The 14,239-nt window shown below is 42.2% G+C and overlaps 1 protein-coding gene across 5 annotated transcripts in view; it reads right to left on the minus strand.

The window, feature by feature from the left end:
* The window catches only part of ZC3H11A (zinc finger CCCH-type containing 11A), a 29,096-nt gene extending 19,543 nt beyond the window's left edge, over positions 1-9,553 (minus strand). Inside the window, exons 1-4 of one of the 5 annotated variants that reach the window (XM_058819259.1) lie at positions 9,480-9,553; positions 7,251-7,316; positions 6,251-6,302; positions 2,052-2,227 (exon numbers count right to left, since the gene is read on the minus strand). In XM_058819259.1, coding sequence (XP_058675242.1) covers positions 2,052-2,105 — 54 coding nt within the window. In that variant the 5' untranslated portion in view covers positions 2,106-2,227; positions 6,251-6,302; positions 7,251-7,316; positions 9,480-9,553. Of the gene's footprint in view, positions 1-2,051; positions 2,228-6,250 lie in introns of all 5 variants that reach the window. The other 4 variants (XM_058819258.1, XM_058819260.1, XM_058819262.1 and 1 more) reach the window with 4 other exon arrangements.
* Positions 9,554-14,239: the final 4,686 nt, after the last annotated feature.

Below are 14,239 nucleotides of genomic sequence, written 5' to 3' on the forward strand. Positions count from 1 at the left end.
AAAGGGATTAAATAACAGGAATTTCACTGGGATGCAGAAAAATCGGTAAAAATGGGATTGAGGAACGGGAGTCGCCCTGAAATTCACAGGAAAAAATGGGATTGAGGAACAGGAATCTCCCAAAAATCATACAAAAAATGGGGTTAAGGAACAAAAATCTCAATGAAATTCACAGTAAAAATGGGGCTAAAGGAGCAGGAGTCACCCTGAAATTCACAGGAAAAAATGAGCAGGAGTCTGCCTAAATCACAGAAATCAGCAAAAAATGGGGTTAGGGAATATGAAACTCACTGGAATGCACAGAAATGAGAAAAAAAAAAGGGATTAAATAACAGGAATTTCACTGGGATGCACAAAAATCAGTAAAAAATGGGGTTAAAGGAACAGGAAATTCACTGAAATTCACAGAAATAAACGGGACTGAGGAACAGGAATCTCCCTGGAATTCACAAAAATCAGTAAAAATGGGATTGAGGAACAGGAAATTCACAGAAATTCACAGAAATCAGCAAAAAAAAAGGGGGGAAACAATTTGAAAGGAGAAATGGGTTTGGGAAGGAGAATTATAAAGGTAAAAAAATGGGATGGGAAAAGGTGACAGGTTAAAAAATGGGATGGAGAGGAAAAACAGGTCAAAAAATGGGATGGAGAGGAAAAACATCAAGGTTATAAATGGAATGGAAAGGAAAAGGACACGGGTTAAAAAATAAACAGGTTGGAAAGGGAACAAAAATCCAAATTTCAGCACTGGGAGACTCGATAATCAATAATGAATTAATCAATGAATGAAGAGGAATTGATTTTCTGCTCAGGGCCCAGGCAGGGAATGACAAATTCCTGAGGGAAATGGATCTGAATGAAAATCACAGAGCTTAAAAAATGGGATGGGAAAAGCACACAGGTTAAAAAATGGGATGGAGAGGAAAAACAGGTCAAAAAAAAAAGGGATGGAGAGGAAAAGCATCAGGGTTATAAATAGGATGGAAAGCAAAAGGACACGGGTTAAAAAATAAATGGGTTGGAAAGGGAACAAAAATCCAAATTTCAGCACTGGCAGCTGAACAATGACTCAATAATCAATAATTAATTAATCAATGAAGAGCAATTGATTTTCTGCTCAGAGCCCAGGCAGGGAATGAGGAATTCCTGAGGGAAATGGATCTGAATGAAAATCACAGAGCTTAAAAAATGGGATGGGAAAAGCACACAGGTTAAAAAATGGGATGGAAAGGAAAAACATCAAGGTTATAAATGGAATGGAATGGAAAGGAATGGAATGGAAAGGGAAAAGGAAAAGGAAAAGGACACGGGTTCAAAAATAAACAGAGCTTAAAAAATGGGATGGGAAAAACACACAGGTTAAAAAATGGGATGGAAAAGAAAAGGACACAGGTTAAAAAATAAATGGGTTGGAAAGGGAACAAAAATCCAAATTTCAGCACTGGCAGCTGAACAATGACTCAATAATCAATAATTAATTAATCAATGAAGAGCAATTGATTTTCTGCTCAGAGCCCAGGCAGGGAATGAGGAATTCCTGAGGGAATTGGATCTGAATGAAAAGCACAGAGCTTAAAAAACGGGATGGGAAAAGCACACAGGTTAAAAAATGGGATGGGAAAGGAAAACACAGGAAAAGTGATGGAAAAAATGGGATGGAAAGGAAAAACACACAGAGCTTAAAAAATGGGATGGAGAGGAAAAACAGGTCAAAAAATGGGATGGAGAGGAAAAGCATCAAGGTTATAAATGGAATGGAAAGGAAAAGGACACGGGTTAAAAAATGGGATGGGAGAAGCACACAGGTTAAAAAATGGGATGGAGAGAAAAAACACACAGGTTAAAAAACTGGGATGGGAAAGGAAAAGCACACAGGTTAAAAACTGGGATGGAGAGGAAAAGGACACAGGTTAAAAAATAAATGGGTTGGAAAGGGAACAAAAATCCAAATTTCAGCACTGGGAGCACAACAATGACTGGATAATCAATACTGAATTAATTAATTAATGAAGGGGAATTGATTTTCTGCTCAGGAGGATCTCTGGCCTCACCTTGGTGCAGGTGGAGTAGAAGTAGAAGTAGCAGTCGTCCCCCTGGCTGGACATGCTGCAGATCCTCACTCCCTGCTCAGGGTTTGCTCCTCCCAGGGCTCTCCTGCTCCAGCCTGGGCAGGAACCTCAAAGGCTTCTCCTGGCTCAGCTCTGACAGCTTCTGCTTAAAAGTAACCCTGGAGAACAAAAATTGGGGGTTTAGAGTTGTTTCCTGTTCAATTCCTGTGGATTGATTTGGGTCTGGAAGGAGCAGTGAGCTGTAATCTGCTGGGCAGAAAGATGAAAAAGAAATTGTTGAAAATGTAATTTTTAAACAAATTTTTAGGCAGATTTGGTCCAAACTGCAGCATAAATTGTAATTTGTGACCTTAATAACAGTTCTGACAGAAAAATTTAGGGGGTGACCCACAAGAGAGGCACTTCTTCAAAAACTGGGTGTAATACTGAATAATTGATGATACAATATCTTAATAATAAATTAAATATTGTAATATTATTATCATGTGTTATTTCATATTACACTATGAACGCCAATCCCAGGGGATTTTCCCCCAATCCCATTCCCTGATTCTGTTTAAAAGTAACCCTGGAGAACAAAAATTGGGGGTTTAGAGTTGTTTCCTGTTCAGTTCCTGTGGATTGATTTGGGTCTGGAAGGAGCAGTGAGTTGTAATCTGCTGGGCAGAAAGATGAAAAAGAAATTGTTGAAAATGTAATTTTTAAACAAATTTTTAGGCAGATTTGGCCCAAACTGCAGCATAAATTGTAATTTGTGACCTTAATAACAGTTCTGACAGAAAAATTAGGGGGTGACCCAAATATTTAGGGGTGACCCTAAAGAGAGGCACTTCAAAAATTGGCTGTAATATCGAATAATTGATGATACAATATCTTAATAATAAATTAAATATTGTAAAATTATTATCATGTGTTATTTCATATTACACTATGAACGCCAATCCCAGGGGATTTTCCCCCAATCCCATTCCCTGATTCTGTTTAAAAGTAACCCTGGAGAACAAAAATTGGGATTTTAGAGTTGTTTCCTGTGGATTGATTTGGGTCTGGAAGGAGCAGTGAGCTGAAATCTGCTGGGCAGAAAGATGAAAAAGAAATTGTTGAAAATTCAATTTTTTAAACAAATTTTTAGGCAGATTTGGTCCAAACTGCAGCATAAATTGTAATTTGTGACCTTAATAACAGTTCTGACAGAAAAATTTAGGGGGTGACCCACAAGAGAGGCACTTCTTCAAAAACTGGGTGTAATTTTGAGTTAGTAACGATACAGCAGCTCAAGAATAAATTAAATAAATATTGTAATATTATTATCATGTATAATTTCATATGACACTGTTAACACCAATCCCAGGGGATTTTTCCCTCATTCCCAGGAGGATTTTTCCCCAATCCCAGAGGATTCTTCCCCAAATCCCAGGGGGATTTTTCATTGATCCCATGGGATTTTCCCCCATCCCATTCCCTGATTTCAAGGGGATTTTTTTCCCCACTCCCAGGCAATTTTTCCCCAATTCCATTCCCTGATCTCATGAGAATTTTTTCCCCTCAATCCCAGGGGAACTTTTCCCCAATTCCAGAGGATTTTCCCCTCAATCCAGGGCCATTTTCCCCCCAATTTCAGAGGATTTTCCCTCAATCCCAGGGCATTTTCCCCCTGATTTTTCCCCCAATTTTTCCCCCAATCCCAGGGCATTTTCCCCCTGATTTTTCCCCCAATCCCAGGGCATTTTCCCCCTGATTTTTCCCCCAATTTTTCCCCCAATCCCAGGGCATTTTCCCCCCAATTTTTCCCTCAATCCAGGGGATTTTTTCCCTGATTTTTCCCCTCAATCTCATGGCAATTTTCCCCTGATTTTCCCCTCAATCCCAGGGCATTTTTTCCTGATTTTTCCCCCAATCCCAGAGGATTTTTTCCCTGATCCCAAGGCATTTTTCCCCTGATTTTTTCCCCAACCCCAGAGGATTTTCTCCTGGAATTTTCCCCTCAATCCCAGGGGAATTTTTCCCCCAATTCCAGAGCATTTTCCCCTCAATCCCAGAGGGATTTTTTTCCTGATTTTCCCCCTCAATCTCAGGGCATTTTTCCCCTCAATTCCAAAGGATTTTTCTCCAGTCCCAGGAGATTTTTTCCCCTGATTTTCCCCCTCAATCCCAGGAGGATTTCTCCCCCAATCCCAGGGCAGTTTCTCCCTGATTTTTCCCCTCAATCCAGGGCCATTTTCCCCCCAATTTCAGAGGATTTTCCCTCAATCCCAGGGCATTTTCCCCCTGATTTTCCCCCAACTCCAGAGGATTTTCTCCTGGAATTTTCCCCTCAATCCCAAGAGGATTTTTCCCTGATTTTTCCCCTCAATCTCAGGGCATTTCCCCCCAATCCCAGAGGATTTTTCCTCCAGTCTCAGGAGATTTTTTCCCCTGATTTTCCCTTCAATCCCAATGAATTTTTCCCTGATTTTCCCCCAATCCCAATGAATTTTTCCCTGATTTTCCCCTCAATCCCAATGAATTTTTCCCTGATTTTCCCCTCAATCCCAATGAATTTTTCCCTGATTTCCCCTCAATCCCAATGAATTTTCCCCTGATTTTCCCTTCAATCCCAATGAATTTTTCCCTGATTTTTTCCCCAATCCCAACGAATTTTTCCCTGATTTTTCCCCCAATCCCAGGGCATTTTTCCCCCATAATTTTTCCCAATCCCAGAGGATTTTTCCCTGACATTTCCCCTCAATCCCAGGGCATTTTCCCCCAATCCCAGGGGGAATTTTTTTTTGCCTCATTTTTTCCCCAATCCCAGGGTCATTTTTCCCCTGATTTTTCCCCTCAATCCCAATGAATTTTTCCCTGATTCTTCCCCAATCCCAGGGCATTTTTCCCCCATAATTTTCCCAATCCCAGGGTCATTTTTCCCCTGATTTCCCCCCAATCCCAATGAATTTTTCCCCTGATTTTCCCCCAATCCCAATGAATTTTTCCCCTGATTTTCCCCCAATCCCAATGAATTTTTCCCTGATTTTCCCCCAATCCCAATGAATTTTTCCCTGATTTCCCCCAATCCCAATGAATTTTCCCTGATTTTCCCCCAATCCCAATGAATTTTTCCCTGATTTTCCCCCAATCCCAATGAATTTTTCCCTGATTTCCCCCCAATCCCAATGAATTTTCCCCTGATTTTCCCCCAATCCCAATGAATTTTTCCCTGATTTCCCCCCAATCCCAATGAATTTTTCCCTGATTTTTCCCCCAATCCCAGGGCATTTTTCCCCCATAATTTTCCCAATCCCAGGGTCATTTTTCCCCTGATTTCCCCTCAATCCCAATGAATTTTTCCCTGATTTTCCCCCAATCCCAATGAATTTTTCCCTGATTTTCCCCCAATCCCAATGAATTTTTCCCTGATTTTCCCCCAATCCCAATGAATTTTTCCCCTGATTTTCCCCTCAATCCCAATGAATTTTTCCCTGATTTTTCCCCCAATCCCAACGAATTTTTCCCTGATTTTTCCCCCAATCCCAGGGCATTTTTCCCCCATAATTTTTCCCAATCCCAGAGGATTTTTCCCTGACATTTCCCCTCAATCCCAGGGCATTTTCCCCCAATCCCAGGGGGAATTTTTTTTTGCCTCATTTTTTCCCCAATCCCAGGGTCATTTTTCCCCTGATTTTTCCCCTCAATCCCAATGAATTTTTCCCTGATTCTTCCCCAATCCCAGGGCATTTTTCCCCCATAATTTTCCCAATCCCAGGGTCATTTTTCCCCTGATTTCCCCCCAATCCCAATGAATTTTTCCCCTGATTTTCCCCCAATCCCAATGAATTTTTCCCCTGATTTTCCCCCAATCCCAATGAATTTTTCCCTGATTTTCCCCCAATCCCAATGAATTTTTCCCTGATTTCCCCCAATCCCAATGAATTTTCCCTGATTTTCCCCCAATCCCAATGAATTTTCCCCTGATTTTCCCCCAATCCCAATGAATTTTCCCCTGATTTTCCCTTCAATCCCAATGAATTTTTCCCTGATTTTTCCCCCAATCCCAACGAATTTTTCCCTGATTTTTCCCCCAATCCCAGGGCATTTTTCCCCCATAATTTTTCCCAATCCCAGGGGATTTTTCCCGGATTTTTCCCTGCTATTTCCCCCAATCCCAGGGGGATTTTTGCCTCATTTCCCTGGCTCTCACCCACCTGGCCACGCTGAGCCCAGCCCTTGTTCTTCCCAGCCATGCAGTTCCCTCTCCTGTAGGCCGAAGGATTCCGTGAATGAATAACAAAGGGGCAGAAAGAATTTGTGAATTTTGCCTTTTTTTTTTGCTTTTTTTTTGTTTTTTTGCTTTTTTTTTTTTCCTCCTGACAATTCCAAGGGAACCTCTCAGCCAACAAAATTCCAAAAACTCTGAGGTTGCTCTCAGAAACAATGGAGGAGGAATTGAGTCCATTGCAAATCTGGAGACAGCCAGGGATATTTTAGCTCTTCCAATAAAAAAAAAAAATTAAAAAAATAAAAAAATTAAAAAAAAAAAAAATTATATAAAAAAAATCCCCAGCGATTCAAAGTGGCTCAGGATTCAAAAAATGAAGCTCCATCTTCCACAGCTGGGGGAATTTTTAGTTTTTTTTAAAAATTTTTTTTAAATTATTTAATTCAGTAAGTTGCAATTTCTGGTCTTCTGAGATTTCTTCACCTATTAAGAAAACACAAAAACCTTCCCCCATATTTATGACAAAACCCCCCCCCAAATTTGTGTGTATAAACCCCAAAATTGTGTTTATACACACCCCAAAGGAGGCAAGGACAGCAGGACAAGGAGAAAAACAACAAAAAATCAGAATTTTAACCCATAAATTCCAACTGAGGGGAAAATGAGATTATTGGGGACAGCACAGGGACAAACTCACCCATCCCCAACCCAGGAATTTTTGGGAATTTGGGGCAGAATTTCCAAGAAATTTCCCCAATTTATCCATTTGTGCTGTTCCCTGATCATTCAGCAGCTGATTGGGGTTTGGGTGCCACCAAAAATTGATTTATTCTGAGTTTTTATCCCATTTTTCTTTTAGATATTCTGCTAAAAACCAAATAAAAATCAATTTTACCCCTGGGATGGTTCTGACTCTTTGGGGAGGGCAAAACTCAAGAAATTTTTCTTTGCAGCTTAAGAAGAAACACTTGGAACCTTTTACTCACACAAAGAAATTTTGTGAATTTTCCACGATTTTTTTTTTTTTTTTAGGCCAAGGAATTTTCCCAAATCTAAAATAAAGAGAGGAAAAGTTGGGTTTTCATATTAATTATTGGTTTTTTAGGGTTTTTTTTGAGTGATTGAAAAGGGAATAAAAAGAAATCAGGATTTAAGTGCAGGGTTCCCTCCAGTTCTTCTCCATGGGGTTAAATTCAATTTTGGAGCTTCAAAAATCAAATTTTGCCTCATGGAATTTAATCCTAAAACTCCTGGAGCTCCTTTTGGTGGAAATTCAACTTTTCCCAAGGAATTCAAATCAAATTTCAACCTGAATTCTTCTGTTTGCTGAAATCCTGGGAGTGAGGGGTGAGAAAAGCAGAAATTCCAACCCAAAGCAGGAATTTCCACATTTAAAATTCAACATTTCTACATCCAACACCCTGAGGGGAGAGAAAACCCCTTCAGATTGAATTATTTTTAAAAATAAATCAAATTTTTGCCTTCATTATTCCATATTTCAGTGTGGATCTTGTTTAAATTGGAATAAACCTTGAAAATAAACAACAATAACAGAAAAGAATCAACCAAACCCACCCAAAACCTTTAAACTTCATTAGAGTGATTTAATTATTAAAAAAAAGTTCATTAAAAAACATTTTTGTTGAATTTTTAAACTGGTAAATTTAAAATAATCTGAATAAAAACGAGTAACTCTGGTGCACTCAGTAGGTTTTGAATGAATTCAAGTTAATGTAAAATTTTAAACAGATTTTTGTTCTGAATCCATGAAATTAATGAAAATTGGTGTAAAAAAAAAAATAAAAAAATCAAATCAATTAAAAATGCAGCAGCAGAAACCAGGCCATAAAAACCAACACAACTTTTATATTTTTAAAGGGAAAATAAAGAAGTTTTCCTGCATTTCCCTGTGAGGAATTCTTGGATTTTAAACTCTCAAATTTCCCTGGAAAAATTTCTCTTCATTTGTGCCTTAAATTCCTTGGATGATTCATTTCCTGTTTATCAGGTGGCAAAGAAGGAAAAGCAGCAGGAATTTCACATTTTTACCAATTTTTTCTCATTTTTTCTCTCTCTTTCAGCTTTTTCTCATCAAAAATCAACCCCAAACCAAGGCAGGCTGCTCCTTTCGCTCTTGAATTAAACTGCAATAATTAAATTTAATTTAATTTTTTGTATTTCTGAGCTTAACCTCAAAGCCTGGCAGCAATTTCCTATAAAAATTTCCTATTCCTCTCCCTCATGGAAATATTTTCTTAAATACAAAAAAAAAAAAATCGATTTTCCCAAAAAAAATTCGATTTTCACCTTGGAAAATGTCATTAGAGCTGGGAAATGTCACCACCAGGAAGTTTTAAATGGAAAATTCTTCCTGCTCTGCTTCAGCTGTGCCCAAATTCAACCCTAAAATCCTTTATTTTATTTATTTCTATTTTTTACAGCCAAATAAAGCTGTGATTTATTCAGGAAATGCGACCCTGATGCAATTCTGGGAATAACCTGGAGGATTTGATCCCTTTAACAACAACAATAAATTTTCTTTTTTGGCGTTTCCATAACAAAAATTGGCGTCAGAAAGCAGAACCTTTAAAAAAATAAGAAAAACACCACAAAAATTCACAGAATCGCGTTGTTTTAACAACATCCGGGAGGGAAAACCTTTAAAAAATAAGGAAAAAACACCAAAAATTGGCGGATTCGCGTTGTTTTTAACAACCTCCGGGAGGAATTGAGCCCGGCTGCATCCAGAGTTACTCAGCTCCTGAAGTTCCTTTAGGGAATTACGTTAGAAATGCCCCTCGGACGCGTTGCTACAACAGGAAAAAAGGAGTTTTGATGTGAAAAATGAGGAGATTTAGGAAATATCTGAGCTGGGTTTGGAGAGGGGACAGCGCTGAGGGAAGGCCTCGGGCCTACCCCGGGCCCTCCCCAAAACCCGGGGGAGCAAACGCGCCTCACCCGGCTTCATTCCCACATAATCCCGGCTTTATTCCCACATAATTCCGACTTTATTCCCACTCAATCCCGGCTTTATTTCCTCTTAATTCCGCCTCGCCCCTCAGCGTTCCCCTGCCGCTGTGGGGCCGCGCGGCCTTGCGGAGGAGCCGGGGTTGAGCCAGCAGCGCCCCCCCGCCTGTTCCTCCCCATCTCCCACCAGCCGCCGCAGGGCTCCGAAGCCGCTCTATTTACGGTCGCTCAGGGAGTTTGAGTTTTACCGAGCCCCCGGGGGCCGCCGTGTCGCTGTCGCCGCGCTCCGCCGGGGCCGCCGCTGCCGTGTCCCGGTGCCCGGCTCAAAGATGGCGCCCGGTGCCCGCGCAGCCTCAGCGCGCCCGCGGCCAAGATGGCGCCCGGAAATGGCTTCACCCGCCCGACGGGAAGAGAGGGGGTCTGACGGAAAACATGGGTGGATTTTGCTGTTTTATTGGTTCCTCGTACTTCAAAAAGAGGATAAAGATTTTTTTTATTAAGTAAACAGGGCCGTGTTTCTCCATCTTTCCGGGATCGGTGCTGCCGTGTCCCGGTGCCCGGCTCAAAGATGGCGCCCGGTGCCCGCGCAGCCTCAGCGCGCCCGCGGCCAAGATGGCGCCCGGAAATGGCTTCACCCGCCCGACGGGAAGAGAGGGGGTCTGACGGAAAACATGGGTGGATTTTGCTGTTTTATTGGTTCCTCGTACTTCAAAAAGAGGATAAAGATTTTTTATTAAGTAAACAGGGCCGTGTTTCTCCATCTTTCCGGGATCGGTGCTGCCGTGTCCCCGGTGCCCGGCTCAAAGATGACGCCCTCAGCCAAGATGGAGCCCGGAAGTGGCTTCACCCGCTCGACAGGAAGAAAGGGGGTCTGAGGGGGAATAGGGGAGGATTTTGCTCTTTTATGGCTTCCACACAATTCAAATAAAGATTTTTTAATTAAACAGGGCCGCGTTTTTCCATCCTGCTGCGATCCGTCGGCACCGCCGCCGTGTCCCGGTGCCCGGCTCAAAGATGGCGCCCTCAGCCAAGATGGTGCCCGGAAGTAGATTCACCCGCGCGACAGGAAGAGAGGGAGTCTGAGGGAGAACGGGGGTGGATTTTGCTGTCTTATGGCTTCCTCGCACTTCAAAACTCCTTCAAAAATAGAATAAAGATTTTTATGAAGTAAACAGAGCCATGTTTCTCTATCCTGCCGCGATCCATCGTCACAGCCGCCGTGTCCCCGTGCCCGGCTCAAAGATGGCGCCCGGTGCCCGCGCAGCCTCAGCGCGCCCGCTGCCAAGACGGCGGCCAGAAATGGCTTCACCCGCCCGACAGGAAGAGAGGTGTCTGAGGGGAAACGGGGGTGGATTTTGCTTTTTTTTTTTTTTTTGGCTTCTCCGCGTTTCGAAAAGCCTCAAAAAGGACAAAGCTTTTTCCCCTGAAACGAACAGGGTGGTGTTTGTCGATCCTGCCGGGGCCGCCGCCGCCGTGTCCCGGTGCCCGGCTGAAAGATGGCGCCCGCTGCCAAGATGGCGGCCGGAAGTGGCTTCACCCGCCCGACGGGAAGGGAGAGGGTGGGCGGGCGCCTGAGGCGGGGCGGGGGTGGATTTTGTTGTGGTTTTTTTGCTTCCCCGCATTTCAAAAAGCCTCAAAAAGGGGACACATCTTTTCCCTGTGTAGCGAACATGGCCGTGTTTCTCCATCCTACCCTCTGCTCGCAAAATTTAGCTTGGAGAATCCCTCCCAGATCATCCAACTTTCCAGCGCCCTCAGTGCCACGTCCAATCCTTCCTTGTCACCTCCAGGGCTGAGGGGGACTCCAAACCTCCCTGAGCAGCCACTTCCAAATCCTGGCCGCCCTTTCCATTAGGAAATTCCCCGCGATGTCCCAAAAATGGTCCCCAGTCCCAGGTGCCATCCCCTCCCTCACGCCCCCTCAGGGATGTGAATTCCTGGGCAGGGTTTGGGACAGACAGACCCCCCCCGAGCTGCCGGACACACGGAGCACGGCACTGTTACACATTTTATTCTGTGAATGTAATAAAAGCCAAAATCTTTTCACTGCCTTTTCCCCAGGAAAAATCCTGGGAGAGAGAATTATGTGTCTCTGAATACCACACATTGATCTATACCAATTATTTAGCCAGGGCAGCCCCTCACAGCCCAGCAGCACCATTTGGGTAGCATTTGGCACCAATTTGGACACTTTTCTTGTAGATTGTGGAAGAATAATCAATGAAATAACAGAAATCCCACACTGAGAGGAGTTTGGGTTGGATCCCCATCCATTTCCACCCCACTGGAGCTATTCCTGAGGAAAGTTTGGGACAGACAGATCCCCCGAGCTGCCGGACACACAGAGCACGGCACAGTTACACATTTTATTCTCTGGATGCAATTTCTGCTCAATAGCCAAAAGTTTTATTGATTCCAAACCATTCCCCTTCTCCCTCTTCATTTCTTTTTTCTTACTGCACCCATTTTCCCACCCCTCAAGCACTCTGCTGCTTCCATTTTGGACTTTTAGCTCTGCTTGGAGTTTGTTTTCTCAGAAGAAGCCAACGGACAAATCATTCAGATTCTTTTTTTTTTTCTTTTCCTCCCAAGATCCATATAAATTACATGCAAAACATTGTACATAGAGATTAATATCAAAATGCAATACAGATCAGGTGCACTTTAAGCTGGACTCTAGGATATGGCAAACACACCAGGGTACATATTGCTTTGAAACCACCATTGTTTTGTTTTTTAATGTCATGCATACCACATAATATTCAGTCTTTTGTTTTGTATTTTGGTTTTTTTTTTCTTTTTTCTCTCTCCTGTTTTTTTATACAAAAATACCAGTGCTTATTATACTGAGTTACTGGGAAAAAAAAAAAAAAAAAAAAAAAAAGAAAAACTCGGTTCCACGTGCCCTCTTCAAAATAAAGGGTTTTTTTTTTTTGTTTTCTGAGAGCATTGGATAAATATATATACACACACATAAATGTTCAGTTCAGACTGTATATATATATATATTTATTGAAGGGGAGGAAATAAACTAAAGGCAGTTTTAACCATGGGTTTTGCTGGATGAAAATTGGGGAGTTTGGGGAGAGCAGAGTTGGGGTGAGGGGGGGATGCTGGAGAGGAAAAAATGGCAAAATCCCCGTTTGGGGGGGAAACAAATCTTGTTTGGATGGAAAAAGAGCAGGAAAAGGAGCAGGAAAAGGAGCAGGAAAAGGAGAAGGAAAAGGAGCAAGGGCCCCAGGGGAGATTTGGGGGTGCAGGTGGTGTTTTGGGCTCAGGGGGTTGGCGATGGAGCAGAAGCCATGCAGACCCAGGTGTGCCCACAGAGGGACAAAAACCTTCTCAGGTGGTGCCAGAGGTGCCAGGAGCTGGCAGTGGAACCTGGAGATGCCATTTGGGCATTTGGGATGGGATTTTTTCCCAGTTTAGGTTTTTTTCCCCTCAGAGAGGAGCTGAGGCCTCCAGGCCCAGGCGTGAGGGGGAAAATGGCGCCCATGCTCAAACGCGGTTTAGTTTATTTCCTTCTTGAGATCGCTTGGAAAATTTCACTTTATTGCACGGAAAACCTTTGGGAAAAAATAAAAAAAAAAGAAAGAAATAAAAGAAATTAAACCCCCTCCCCACACCCTTCTCCCTGTGCAAATCATAAAAAAACCTCAGCAGGAGAAAACCTCAAGAGCTGCCTGGCCAGCGAGCCGCGCACAGGCCGCGGTGTCTTTGGTACCAATCCGCCAATTCCACGGAAAATCCACGGAAAATCCACAGAAAATCCACGGAAAATCCGCAAATCCGCCCTGCTGGGATCAAGAACTGGATGCAGAAGGATGTTCAGAGTGTTTTAATAACAAAGCATTCCAAGGCAAGTTGATCACAAGGAGGAGGGAGGGGGTGGCTTTGCTTCCTGCCGGCCCTCCCCTGCTCCGCGCGCACTCGTGGCAGTTCAAACAAAGCAAAAAAAACCCAGAAATTATTCATAATAATATATATTTATATGGATATTTATATCTCCCCCTAGTCAAGGCATGTTGCAGAAAGTCCCCAAAAGTCCGTGCCGCCGACCATGCCTTTGTTTTTGGAGCACCAATCTCCCCCAAATCTCTTTTTTTTTTTTTTTGTGTAATGTCCTCAATAACTTAAGCCAAGAGTCAGCTGCTGCCAGGATATCACTGAAACTTAACCCAAAAAAACAAAACTTTACAGGAAATCTGCACAAGAAACATTTATACTTGAAGCAACCAGCCATACACCAACATAATTTATAGATATTTATATATATAAAAAAACCCCATTTGTGTCATCCAACTCACGGCTAGTAGAAAGATGGCTGCTCAGAGAAAAGGAAGCTGACTGGCATCCGATGGCTGAATTAATTAATCCACGGAATTAATTAAAGTGTCCCTTGCAACTGCCCTCAAGCAGCGGCGGGGACTCGAGATCTCTTTATTTTCTTTATTTTCTTTAAACAAAATACATATGGCTGACGTAAAAATATCAGTTTCTGAGCTAAAGAAAACTAGATTTTTTTTCTTTTTTTTTCCTTTTTTTCTTTTTTTTGCATAATATTTATATAGCATTATTTCTCCCTCCCCCCCCCCACTCCTAAAATGGAAACTAGAACGACAAAAATAGAGGAAAAACAAACTAAAGGAACGACCAGACCCTTTGTGGCAAACCCTGCCAGTCACAGATTTCTGGGAGTGACTTTGAGAGCCTCCAAAATTGGCTTGAAGTTGTTGTTGGTTTGAGTCCTTTTTTTTTTTATTTCTTTTTTTCAACAGGTCTGAGGTATTAAAAAAAATATCAAAATGAAAAAAAAAAAAAACTTGGTGCATCCCCCCAAAAAGTATTTAATAAATATTTATGTAAGCTTGTAAGAACACCATATCTTCTCCCTTTTTTTTTTTTTTGTTTTTTTGTTTTTTTGTAAGTATTTAAAATAGAAAAAGTGAATAAGTGAATTTTTTTTTAGGTTTTTTTTTTTAAGCAACGTCACCTTTAGCACAGAACC

Source organism: Ammospiza caudacuta, chromosome 24, assembly GCF_027887145.1.
Source record: "Ammospiza caudacuta isolate bAmmCau1 chromosome 24, bAmmCau1.pri, whole genome shotgun sequence".
Lineage (NCBI taxonomy): Eukaryota > Metazoa > Chordata > Aves > Passeriformes > Passerellidae > Ammospiza > Ammospiza caudacuta.